The sequence below is a fragment of the Podarcis melisellensis genome, assembly GCF_964234715.1.
Source record: "Podarcis melisellensis genome assembly, chromosome: 5".
Taxonomy (NCBI): Eukaryota; Metazoa; Chordata; class Lepidosauria; order Squamata; family Lacertidae; genus Podarcis; species Podarcis melisellensis.
In genome coordinates, this window is record NC_138537.1 from 12,558,211 (window position 1) to 12,571,896 (window position 13,686).

Here is a 13,686-nt window from a genome sequence, read left to right on the forward strand (position 1 = left end):
AAAGTTGGGGTGTCTAGGCGACGTTTCGACGAGGTCTCACTCGTCATCTTCAGGCTGGTGCTTTCGGCTTCTTGTTACTGGAACAGAGCAGGTTTTGGTGTCCTCGGGTGTCTTCCCGTGTAAAAGTTGGGGTGTCTAGGCGACGTTTCGACGAGGTCTCACTCGTCATCTTCAGGCTGGTGCTTTCGGCTTCTTGTTAGTAACAAGAAGCCGAAAGCACCAGCCTGAAGATGACGAGTGAGACCTCGTCGAAACGTCGCCTAGACACCCCAACTTTTACACGGGAAGACACCCGAGGACACCAAAACCTGCATTCCTGTACCCGTGAAAATCTACGAAAGCATATATATATATATATATATACATATGGGATTTCTTGTAGAAAAAAGATTTGCCTTGTATCTTTAATATTTGGAAGCTGCCCAATATGTTTCAGATCCATTCTGTTTCACCCCGATCCAATTTGCTATTTGAGTCCAAATCTGATCTTCTAAATCTGAAGATCTATTTCCCCTCACATTTATGATGATGTTGAGTCTTAATCTCCATCCCCCCTTTTCAATAAAACAGATGAAATTTTCAGAGATATTCCACCTTATATCTAAGCACCTGCCTAGTGAGCACATGGACTTCCATGAAGATGAATGAGAGAGCTTCTGCAAGACCTTTGTCCTCTCCTGACAGTCACAGCAAGCTAGTCCTTTGCTTTGCAGTCTACTTGCTTTCGTGGGCTCATTTACAAGGCTGATTTTGTGTGTACCAACACATTCCAAAGAGTTAGCTTTCCTCCATATATCATTCGGAAATAGAAGTACATGATAAATTGTCAACAGTGCAAAAGGCTGCTTCAGATTTATCTAACTGTACAAAATGGTGCCGTGAAACAGGGACTCTTTTAAAGAGTCAAAAAACAAAAGAAAGGAAAGGTTTCAACCACATACAATTTCTGGTCCAGCTCAGAGTTTTCCTTTGCAAAATGTAAACAAAGCTCTTCCCTGTGTGTATGTGTGTGTGTGTGTACACGTGAAAGAGACAGATTCCTCATTTGCTTCCTAGTAAGGCAGCCTCAAAGACATTGAGTCCTGCTTTGAAAGAAACCTGAGCTGAATTGAGGCTGCTGAGCACTTTCGACAAGGCTGCTTGAAGAGTCTCATTTGACTGATGCAGCTTGCAGTGTTCCACCGCCTCTAGCAGTACTGAAAATTGGTGTGTCCTTTCATCCAGCCTGTAAAGGATGTTTCTGAAAAAGAACAATAAGAAACAGTAAATGCTTGACTCAAACAGATGAAAACAGGTATCTGAAATCATCTGAAATCATCGATGATGCCCCCAGGTGGCAGCCACGTTTTACAAATGATACACATTACCTACTGTAACATTAACCCGCGGCAAGCTCAGAAGTCGACTGTGTATATTTTATCTGCCTTCCCAGAAGTGTGCCCCTTCATCGCTCCAGGAGCGTACATCTACAAATCTTATCAAAGGAAACATCGTCAATCAGGATGAAATATATATCACAGCCCCAGCCCCACGACATCCCACTAACATTTTCTCATTGAGAAGAATAACAGCCTGATCCCCATACTCAATAGTTCTTTCATCTCACCGGGGTGTTTCCCCATCCCCAAGGAACTAATGTAAATCTTACACGGTTGTAAGTACAGCCATGCAACACCTCCCCAAAGATTTCCCCAAATATTATTGCCACGTCAAAAAGTAATATTGTGTGTTTGGGACAGTGAACCACAAAATTGGATACATAATTTTCACAAGGGGAGGATTTCCTGAAATGTTAGTTTATGTGATAGTTTGGTTCGTTGTTGCGTTTGCAAAGTAAAGCAAGGATTGAACTCTGATTAATAAGAATACACACAGAGGCTTGAACCAGCAAGACTCTGGGAAGGGTGCGTATAATCGTGTCTCTCTGTGCTTGTCCCGAATGAGATCTTTCGCAGCCCCCAGCTCAGGCCGTTTTATTCACAAAAGAACTTTTTACAGAGAACCAATCAGATTTCTTCTGAGCAATTCCACAAACCCACGTGGGGAGAAAGTTAAACCACTAAAACTAATTAAGCACAAATATTTCTGGGGTAAATAAGTTGAGAACTACAAAGAAGAGCATCTGGCAATCCCAGAGGTAATAAACAAGCAATACACATATGATAAGGAGAATGGCCAGGAGGACAGCGACCGTTATCACCTTAATGTGAGATCTGCTTCCTGGCCCTAAGATTAAGATCCTACATCAAATAAACTTGCCCACTGTCTTTGATGACCCAGGACGCCTGCCTGTCTAAGTGTGTACGTGATTCGTGAAGAGCAGGGAGAAATGGGCAGCAGAGGCCAAAGGGCATCAAAAGGGCATGAATGTAGAATCTTATGGGATTTAATCAGAAATTATTGTCAATCTATCAAACCCAGTCAACACAATGCTTTCATCGTGGACACGATGGCTTGATGTATATTTTATAATTCCTCATGGTAATCCCATCTGACCCCTACAGTTCGTGGATAATGCAAAGTGGCCTGATTGGTTAGATGTAACATACAGAGCGGGGTTGTTTCTGAATGGAGTTCCCCATTCCAAATCGAATGGACAACTGACTTGTGATAAAGTGTTTTGATAGAGAAAACTCAGAATAACTGCAAGACCAGAAATAGTGCTTTAACTACTTTGCTCAGACCCAGAAACCTCCCCCCTAAATAAACTCACACTTGATTCAAATTTTAGTTTTGGTTTTTTTGGCAGGATTTAGGCCACAACTTTATTGATTACAGAAAGTGAGTGGTTGCATAGGCTCTGGTTTGACTAGCTCCCTGCACCCTTGCAGGCAGCGCTGACCCAGAGCTCTATCATAGGTCAGCCAAGGGTGAACACCTGAGGTAGGTGGAAAGCCCGGGAGCAGACTCTGTTCATTCCCCCAGATGCTCCCTTGGACTCAGGCACGGGCACAATCCCCTCTCGGAGGTAGACCAAACCAAGTTGAGTCCCTGGATTCCTTTAACGGAATACACTTCACATAGGGAGGGCGAAACTGTTCTCCCATCCCTATCACCTGAACCAGTGCCTATCCGCAATCTTACAAGTTGTGACTATTTGCTATGCAGCAGGCGAAACCCAAATAGCAACAGCCAATCTGCCATGTGGGGGAAATTCCTGCCGTGCCCCTGCCCCAATGACAGACGACACACGACGGAATAGCAAGGTCAAGCACAAAATGCCCTAAATATAGCAAGAGGTGGGCGGGTGTTCCGATGCATGAGACGAAAGAGGAAGCTCTGGGTCACGTGCATAGGTATAAATAGGTCCCTCGGTCCGTTTAGTCATCCCCCCATTGGCCAGATTAAACCCATCAATGAGGGACCTACCAATCAGGTGTTGTGCCTGCCCAATATACCCACCCACAACCAGGAGGTCAGTCTCCAGGTCTCACCGCAACACATGCCCTCTTTGAGGGAGGACACACTTTAGCCACAGTGCTTGATAAAGCATTCAATGTATTTCTGTTATCAGAAGAATGTAAGAAAAACCCTGCTGGGTCCGCGGAGCCAGAGGCTCATTTAGTTCGGCATTCTTTTCTCACTTTGGCCAACCAGATGCCTATGGGAAGCTCACGAGTTGGAATGGAGAGCAACAGGGTTCTCTGCACTTGAGCTCTCCAGCTACTGGAGAATGGAGATAGAACATAGGCATCCTCACTCGTAGCCAAGGATAGCCTTTTCCACTATTAATTTGTCTAACCATCTTTTAAAGCCATCCAAGCTGGTGGCCATCACTCTATCTTGCGAGAATGACTTCCACTATTTAGCTATGCACGGTGTGTGAAGAAACAAGGGAGCGGGGTGGCGCTGTGGTCTAAACCACTGAGCATCTTGGACTAGCTGATCAGAAGGTTGCGGTTCAAATCCACGCAATGGGGTGATCTCCTGTTGCTCTGTCCCAGCTTCTGCCAACCTAGAAGTTCGAAAGCACGCTAGTGCAAGTAGATAAATAGGTACCGCTCGGGTGGGAAGGTAAACAACATTTCAGGGCACTCTGGTTTTCGTCATGGAAAGCGTCCGTTGCGCCAGAAGTGGTTTAGTCATGCTGGCCACATGACCATGTGAAGAAATACTTTCTTTTGGTCTGTCCTGAATCCACAACATTCAACTTCATTTGGTGTCCCTGAGTTCTAGTATTATGAGAGAGGACCCAAACCATGGATTCATGTGGCAAGAAAGGAAAGATCTGGAAGATCTTTCTGACAGTAAGAGTTGTTCAATGGTGGAACAGACTCCCTCAAGAGGTGGTGGACTCTCCTTCCTGGGAGGTTTTTAAGCAGAGGTTGGATGGTCATCTATCATGGATATCTCGCTGAGATTCCTGCATTGCTGGGGTTAGGAATAGATACCTCCTTTAAAAAAGATTTTTAAAAAAGAAAATTGGAAATTATTTATGTAAGCAACAACAGTGGCAAGAATTATATGAGCACAAGCTTGGAAGACAGAAGAAATGCCAAGGAAAGAACAATGGCAAGGGAAACTTATGGAATATGAAGAACTGGCAAAATTAACAGATAAGTTACATGAAAAGGATAACAAAGACTTTAAAAGAGAATGGGAACGATTTACGACATACATGAAGAAGCAACATAAAGAATTGGACTCACTGGCAGGGTTTGAATAAACAAACACAATTGTATAAAACAAAAAGTAAGATTATATGTATGGGGAAAATTTTGGGAAGCAACACGCAGGATGAGTAATATGGAGATAAAACACAATGGGAATATGAGGGACGTCCAGGGGAGGCATGGGGGGGGGGATATGGAAAATTGTTAGAGAAATATTGTTAGAGGATGTATACATGGAAAAACTACGTATACTCCTTGGGTTCTCTTCCAACACAACAGTTCTATGATTCTAATGTTTTTGGCTTTTGGTGTTTTATTTGTGATTGTTTTAGTTTTCATGAGCCTTCTTGAGTTCCAGTTCTGGGGGAAAGGCAGGATACAAACAAACAAATGCATGGAGAAGCAGCTGCCCTTGTGGCTCAGATTCTTTGTGTGCATGAAGTGGGGTGGGGGATAGAGAGCAACCTTCAGCCATGTGTCCCCAGATGCTACAACTCCAATCGTTCCCAGGCAGCTCAGCCAGCGGTCAGAGATGATGGGAACTGCAGTCCAACAGCAACTTGAATCACAGAAGGGGAGCAGGAAAAGCCACAAGACCTTTTTTCCTGGAAAGCAAGAGAACTTATAGCTAGATGTCAGCTGTGCAGACCTGCCAGTCCCTGTGCAGTGATGCAAACCACTTCAAGGCATTCTGGAGGAAGTCCCAGGTGCCCTAACTGAAGGCAGCCTGGATTATAGAGATAGAAAAGCAAGGTAAGCTGAAGAACACTGTCTGAGAGGGTGAGAAAGCAGCAAGGAGATGGAAAACAGGAAAGGGCTCTCAGTCGAATGGTTCCACTGTTATTCTTCGAAGCAAAGCTATTATATATCTGTTGTTGTAAGCACAGCAGGATTAAAAGCATTTTTGGATAAAAAAAGCAAAAAAACCCCCCAAAAAACCCTACTCAGTTGGTTTCCACTAGGCTTTGGTGGGTCTGTTAGAGCAGGTAATAAATGTTATCTTAAAGCAGGTGTAATCATTATCCTAATTAGAGAAGTATGTAAATATCATAAATCTCTACCCAGGGGCACCTTTGATTGTAAACTATATTGTGTGATGTTGGAAAATAATGGTGGTGGGGGGGAGAAGGTTGGTGAGCGATTGCAGGCAGGAGTTTATCATCAAACACATACAAAGGAATTCATAAAATGAATGGACAGAGGAGGGGAAAAAAATAACAAAAGAAAGCAGCTCAGCCAAGACACTCCATTAGTAACTTAATTACATGACAGGCCCAGTGGCAACTCCAAATTAGTAATAAAACTGCCAGCGATAGTCACCCAGAAGACTACCAGAGAGTATTTTCTGCAGATCACTATCGGAGACGTCTAATTACTATTCGAAGAGAGGGATTGGCTAAAAAAAAAAGTGACAGGTTAAATGGCAACTTAGAAAGTGCGCTTGGAAATGCTTCCTTTAGAGTCTCCTTTGCATAAAGGCCATAACTTACCCCACAAAGACACTAAAACCAGCATAACGGAAACATTTTAAATTCTTCGCTGCCTCTAAAACGTGGTTGGGTGTAAATACATCATTGTAGCTGGGCGCTGGAAAACATATAGGACAGCGATGGAAAATCTGACCAATGCTCTCCCTTCCTCAGAATTCTTTCAGCAAGATTGGCCAATCAGGTACCAGGGTCAGTCTTTTGCTTTATGAGCAGCTGAAATGCAATGTGTCAACGAATACTGACACAGTAAGAGCTGTTCAACAGTGGGATGGTCTCCTCTGTGGGGTTGTGGACTCTCCTTCCTTGGAGGCTTTTAAGCAGAGATTTGATGGCCATCTGTCATGGACGCTTTAGTTGAGTTTCCTGCATTGCAGGGGGCTGGACTAGAAGACCCTTGGGGTCCCTTCCAACCCTATGGTTCTATTATTTAAGCAACAAAAAGCTCCAAAACGTCCAGCGGGGGGTTGTCTGCCTCCCGCAACCCTTTGAAGTCTTTGCAATAATCAATTACTGTTGTGACGGAAACAGCATGGCGGCAGCTCAGCGGTAATGTTGCCATCGTGCTGTTTCCAACATCACAGTGCTATGTTGGGACAGCAGGGGTAGTTTCTACATACATCCCTCTGTCCTCTGATGTCACGGGCTGGATGGATGCAGAAGACAGATGGGAGGCACCAACTGGGGAACCCCCAAGGGAACCCCCAGGGGAAGAAGGCTCAGAGCCAGGGGCATTGGTGGAGGGACAAAGATGAGTGGTCAGAAGGAGAAGAGGGAACAGACTGGGAGGAGGAGATGTTGGAAGCTGATTAATGAGCACAAAGAAGCTGGAGCAGACCAGAATCAGAGGCAGGAGAGGATGGGACCAGGAGACAGAGATGAGGTTGGTTGCTGGAGTCCAGGGAATCTTCACCTCCCATCTCCCAGAACACAGAGAAAAATGAGGAGGGGAGAGCAACGGGACACTAGACGAGGGAGCCTTAGATGGCTTGGGAAGGACCCGGGGAGAAGGAGTCTTAGAGAGAGGTGGAAGGTGAGGACCTTCTATCCACACAACCACCTCATTGGGGCAAGAACTACTGGGAAGAGTTGCTGTGATCACTAGAGCCAGTAGGGAGTCTGGCTTGAGAGTGTGTTAGGTCTGGCCAAGTAAAGATTCTCGGAGGGCCACATTTGGCCCTCAGGCTTGAGTTTCCCCACCCCTTTGTTTAGAGTTGTGTAAATTTGGGGTTTTCATGTGCAGATGCTTTCTGCAAACATTCACTTTTTATCTGATTCACAATGTTACCTGACGTCACAACGTTGTTGTTATGGGATTAGGGGGGCTACTCGTGCGTAAGCGTTTAAGCCCTCCAGGCTCTGCAAATCAGTTTCTAAACTCTCCCAGTCCGCGGAGCCATGGGTGCATGTCTACCTCAATCGCTGGCAGAATCCGTCAGTGGGCGCTTCCGGAATTTACGCCAACATAAGAGTTCCTTAACGGAAACTCTCCGTCTGGATTCTCTGCGTGACAGTTTCCTGCGCGGAGTAGGCGTCCCCAGCGGAGGTCCTGAGCCCTCTCCGCTGTTCTCACTGGAAGCATCTTGGAGCCATCCCTCCGCCTGAGTTTCTGCAGGAACTCTCCCTCTCCCCCTGCTGGTCCCTTCCTCAGCATCTGAGGGCCTCCTAGCCTCCTTGAGCCCTTCCACCACCTGACTCTCCGATGGCAGTTCCCTGACAGTTGTGCATCGGGTAGCAATCAGAAAAGATGACAGGATGACACCATCGTGACTTATGGCAAACGAAGGCAGTGGAACGCAAGGGCAATGGAAATAAATGGACAAAACTTTTGACAAAGGAATGCGAACAAATCGACGAAAAGCAGGGAGTGTTTCTCAGCGCTGCCAAAAATTGCCCTCTGCTTTAGTTTACAGCTACAATCCTGCCTGCATTATTGCAGAAGAAAGACCACAGTACCAAGAATTCCAACAAGGGCAAAGCTAAAAAGCAGAAGAAAGATTTAAGAAACCGAGGGGCATAGGACATGAATTTAGAGCATGGGAATAGATCAAGCTGCCTTCTAATGAATCAGATCATTAGTCCACCTAGTCCAGCACCATCTGCTCCTAATAGCCATGGCTCTTCAAGGTCTCGGACAGAGGTCATTCACTGACCTGCATTCTTAAGTTCCTTTTAACTGCAGAAGCCAGGAACCGAACATGGCTCTCTCTGCATGCAAATAATCTGCTCTGCCAGTGATCTGCAGGCCCTTTCTGTTCTTCTGAGGGGCTAATTGGAGCCATCCACTGGAGCTCCACATAATGGCCCTTCTAGTTCAGCATCCTGCTTTTACAGTGGCAGACCAGATGCCTGTGAGAAGCCTGCAAGATGGACGTTGAGCACAACAGCACTCTGCCCATCAGCAGTTCCCAGAAACTGGCAATGCTGAGTTGGCCACTAGATGGGAGTAGTAGAAAAGTCTGGGGGAAATACTCTAGCAATCCCCAAGGGAAAAGGCAGGGTATAAATAGTGGTGCGATGGGTTAGTGTGTCTGGCAGTAAACAGAAGGTTGGTGGTTTGAGCCCACCCACGGATGGTCATGGGCAGGATCCCAGCATTTGTAGGGGTTGGAGTAGATGACCCTTGGGGTCTCTTCCAAATATACAATTCTATGAAATACAACAACAACAACAACAACAACAAAGCACTTGCTGTTTTATTGTGTCTTAGCAGAAAATAATAGAAGAATTTGAGGCACCAGAAAGCCACAGTCCTCTTTCTGTTGACCACAGTAGTTTGATGGCCATAATTCTTTGATATTTACGTGATTAAAATGACATCAGTCCAATCCCTATGCCTAATCACTTCAAAATACCTCCCTCCAAACTTAACCATTTTGATCGCATCAGTATAATACACAGAGTCACTGCAACCCACACAAAGCGATTCTTAAAAGGAAAGTGCAATGCATTATTGATGACACTAATGAAATTACTACACACATCACTCATCCTTAATGGGTCCATTTCAATGACACATCATAGCAACCCGAAAAGTACAGCGCCAAACTGGGAAAAGTAATTAATAACGCCAGACAGCAATTCTGAAGGAGATAAAACCTCTTCATGGAGCTGACAAACCAGCCTTAATAAACTAAGGCAAAGGTACATACAAAAGGAATTTTATTAAAAGATTGGGGGGGGGGAGAGACCTTCCACTGTCTTTATGAGCCATTTCTGTGACTGAAAAATGTGCTCGTTTGGTGATAGAAATAATGGCCCTCTATTCAAACATTGTTTCTCATTAGCTGAAATGGGCATGGAATAAGACCCATACCAGCCAGAAAGTAACTTGTATTATGCCACGTCTTAAATAAATCAAACGAGATAATGCCAAGCCTTTGCAAATGGCTTAAACTGTAATATTCCATAATGCAAGAACTAATTTTATTTTTTTGATAATGAGGTTGAACTATTTCAGGGGTTAAGCTGAGGCAGCAGTGGGGGTATTCTGGAGTTTACATGCTCCTCCGGAATGGAAAAGGACAAGAAGGGAAACAGGTGCTGGATTCAACAATGGGTGTAAAAGGAAGTGGGTGTTGCATTCATAATGTAGGGAATGGGCCAGACAGCTAATTCTGCCCTCATCTGCTTCTGCTGGAACTCACCAAAAGGCAAGCAAATGGAGTGCCCAATTGCTTCACATTCCCCTGTTGAACAGCATTCAAAAGAGTGAGGCCTTCCTGCACTCTTGAGTCTGCTGGTATTGAGGGATGGGTCAGACATGCTTAGTGCCCTGCCCATGGTTTCTGCCCACAGGTGTTGAATTAATTATTGGGAAATCATTAAGCGACACCACTTTATTAAAATCCAATATTTTTGAATTTGGCACCATCTATAATTGTGGATAGGGACGCGGGTGGCGCTGTGGGTTAAACCGCAGAGCCTAGGGCTTGCCGATTAGAGGGTCAGCGGTTTGAATCCCAGTGATGGGGTGAGCTCCCATTGCTCAGTCCCTGCTTCTGCCAACCTATCAGTTCGAAAGCCCGGCGGGAAGGTAAATGGCGTTTCTGTGTGCTGCGGCTTAGTCATGCTCGCCACATGACCCGGAAGCTGTATGCCAGCTCACTCAGCTAATAAAGCGAGATGAGCGCCGCAACCCCAGAGTTGGTCAGGGGTCCCTTTACCTTTATGTTTATAATTGTGGATTGAGCATGAGAAAAACACTTTTTTTCCAGACTTATCATATGCACACAAAAAAGTGAGTTTCCTGTAGACAATATTTTCATCAGACTACGGTCTTTAATTTCCCCCCAAACATTTATTTATTATGAAGCATTATGAATTGCATCTATGACTGGCCAGTTCAGAATATTGATACAGTTAAATGGTCCACCTCTAGTGACAGCATTAAGATTTGTACATTGAACATCGACGGAGACCTGTTTTGGGTCGAAGCACCTCTGCTTCTCAGTATTACTGCAGATCACATGACTGTTGGTTCTCAGCATGATTGCTGGTACAGTGGTACCTCGGGATGCAAACGGGATCCGTTCCAGAGCCCCGTTCGCATCCTGAATAGAATGTAAGACGCGACTGCGCAACTGTGTGAGCGCATGTCGTCATTTTGAGCGTCTGCGCATGCGCGAGTGGCGAAACCCGGAAGTAACGCGCTCCGTTGCGGAGCATAACTTGAAAATGCTCAACCTGAAGCACATTCAACCCGAGGTATGACTGTACTGCGTATGAGTTTGAAGACTGCATTTTAGAAATCTCATTGGTATGTTTTACAGAATGTTCCAACATGTTCCAAGATGGTTCCAACATATTATACCAATCCCGAACTGACTGCACTGGTTGCCAGTTAGTTTCTGGGCCCAATTCAAAGTGCTGGTTTTTTTTAAAAATTTTTTTTTTAACTTTTTATTCAAAATTATAACAAGACATATTATCCAAAAACATATCATCCTTGTTTTCCCCCACCCCATTTTTCCTTTCTCCCCCCTCCCACACAAAACCCACCCACCCCCCGACTTCCCTCAGTTCCAGTCTTTGGTTTCTCTAAGAATACTGTTTTTGCATGTTACAAAGTTGTATAGATCAGTGTTCCCCAACCTTGGGCCTCCAGCTGCTTTTGGACTACAACACCCATCATCCATTGCTAGCAAGACCAGTGGTCAAGGATGATGGGAATTGTAGTCCAAAAACAGCTGGAGGCCCAAGGTTGGGGAACACTGGTATAGATCCTCAAACTATTTAGCTGATTATTATCAATAAAAAGTTTGTGAATGTTTATTCAAAACCTGCCAAGGAGTCCAGTTCACTTTGTTGCGTCTTCAGATACTTTGTAAAGGGTTCCCATTCATCCTTAAAGTCAAAAAGTGATGGTTTTGACCTATAAAGCCTTAAATGGCTCAGGACCACAATATCTCAAGGACTGCATCTCCCTATATGAACCAACCTGGAACCTGCAATGATCATCCGAGGCCTTTCTTTGCATGCCTCCTTCATGAGAGGTCCATGTTATGGCAACATAAGCATTCCCTTGTCATGGAAAACACTCCTCTTCAACCAGGCCTTGGGATGATTAACATCCTATACCCTTTTAAATGTGTTTGTGGGAGTGCGTCAGAGGGATGGGAGTTACTGGTTTGTTTAGTTCTTCTTCTTGTTTTTATTATGTATTCTTGCATTTTTATGTTGTGAACCACCCTGAACAAAGGGCACTATGCAAATTTATTAAATAAAAATATCAATAATTTTGGGGAAAGGTTAAAATAGAATCCTACTCTTTTAATGTATGTATTGCAGTGTTGTTGTTTAGTCATTTAGTCGTGTCCGACTCTTCATGACCATATGGACCAGAGCATGCCAGGCACTCCTGTCTTCCACTGCCTCCCACATTTTGGTCAAATTAATGCTGGTAGCTTCGAGAACACTGTCCAACCATATTGTCCTCTGTCGTCCCCTTCTCCTTGTGCCCTCCATCTTTCCCAACATCAGGGTCTTTTCCAGGGAGTCTTCTCTTCTCATGAGGTGGCCAATGTATTGGCGCCTCAGCTTCAGGATCTGTCCTTCCAGTGAGCACTCAGGGCTGATTTTCTTAAGAATGAAGAGGTTTGGTCTTCTTGCAGTCCATGGGACTCTCAAGAGTCTCCTCCAGCACCATAATTCAAAAGCATCCATTCTTCGGCAATCAGCCTTCTTTATGGTCCAGCTCTCACTTCCATACATCACTACTGGGAAAACCATAGCTTTAACTATATGGACCTTTGTTGGCAAGGTGATGTCTCTGCTTTTTAAGATGCTGTCTAGGTTTGTCATTGCTTTTCTCCCAAGAAGCAGGTGTCTTTTGCAGTAGTAATCAATAAATCTTATTATTGGCGTGCACCCCTAATATATACACATGTGCATGTGCAAGGTCCAGATATTTTCATCACCCTCTGCTGAATGCACAGAGGTTGAGAATGGGGCAAGTGACAAAGGGTACCAGTCTTGAGTAGCTTGCATTCTTGCTACTGCTGCATGCATTAGGTAGATTTATGGGTGGAAGCTGCCTTGTAATGAATCAGACCATTGGACCATCTAGCTCAATAGTGCCTTCACTGATTGGCCATGGCTCTACAGGGTTCCCATACAGGGGCATGCATCACTCCTTGAGATGGCAGGGATGGGACCTGGTACCATGTGCATGCAAAACAGATATTCTACAAACTGAGCTCCAGCCCTTGCCTCTTAAAAATATCTGGAGACGCTAGGACTTGGCCATACTGAAGCAGCCCAGATGATTCAAAGAGAACGTTTTCCATCAGGCCACAAAACCAAACCCTGAACAACTAAACCTTAAGTCTCTTGCATGTGTAAATAGCTTAGTGTAATTATGTAGATCTTAAATAAAAAAATCACCATAAAGATTTGAAAGGAATTATTTTATATTCTAATATAAAAGCTACTTACAGAATATAAAAGCTACTCTGTTCTTCCCCTGAAACCCTAAAACATTTGTGAACTAATGCTTTTTTTATAAAAAAATAATCAGTGAATTACAAGTTATGGTGAGATGCTATTGACAACTGCTTGACATTGAAATGTGAAAACCACCGAAATGCTTGTCAAAACCAGGTACAATTATGGCACATGCAGTTCTGCTTCCCATGACTATAGCTATATTTGTCCAAAAGTCAAATATTTAAATTAATTCTCCCTCTTTCTTTAGCTCATTGGCTTACCCTGCTTAATGAAACAAATCAGCCACCAAAATGAGAGGTTATTAAGACTGTATGCTAAATAGCCTTTTGCTAAATATACACTTGAAATATACACAAGGCACAAATAGGATGGTGTTTCCTCAGGAAATGCAGGCAAATGCAGGATGGTTATTAGGTTATTATTATGCATGAAGACTAAAAGAGATGTTGGTAGAGCTCCCCCCCTATGAAATGGTTCCTCCTTTCTGCTTCTGTGTGACCAAGATCCAGAGCTATAGCACACGGCCATTATGTCTGTTTCTAGAGCGAACCATTTCACACTGCAAGTGGGAGAAGCAGATGCTTCCCAGCTTATATAATAAACTTTGCACATACCAAAACTAGCTTGCGGTGTTGAAT

The 13,686-nt window shown here is 44.3% G+C and overlaps 1 protein-coding gene across 5 annotated transcripts in view; it reads right to left on the bottom strand.

Moving 5' to 3' along the window:
• Positions 1–353: 353 nt before the first annotated feature.
• The window catches only part of NAALADL2 (N-acetylated alpha-linked acidic dipeptidase like 2), a 777,627-nt gene continuing 764,294 nt past the window's right edge, over positions 354–13,686 (bottom strand). For all 5 annotated transcript variants that reach the window (XM_081910933.1, XM_081910934.1, XM_081910935.1 and 2 more), the window contains one exon: positions 354–1,240. In XM_081910933.1, coding sequence (XP_081767059.1) covers positions 1,042–1,240 — 199 coding nt within the window. In that variant the 3' untranslated portion in view covers positions 354–1,041. The remainder of the gene's footprint in view (positions 1,241–13,686) is intronic.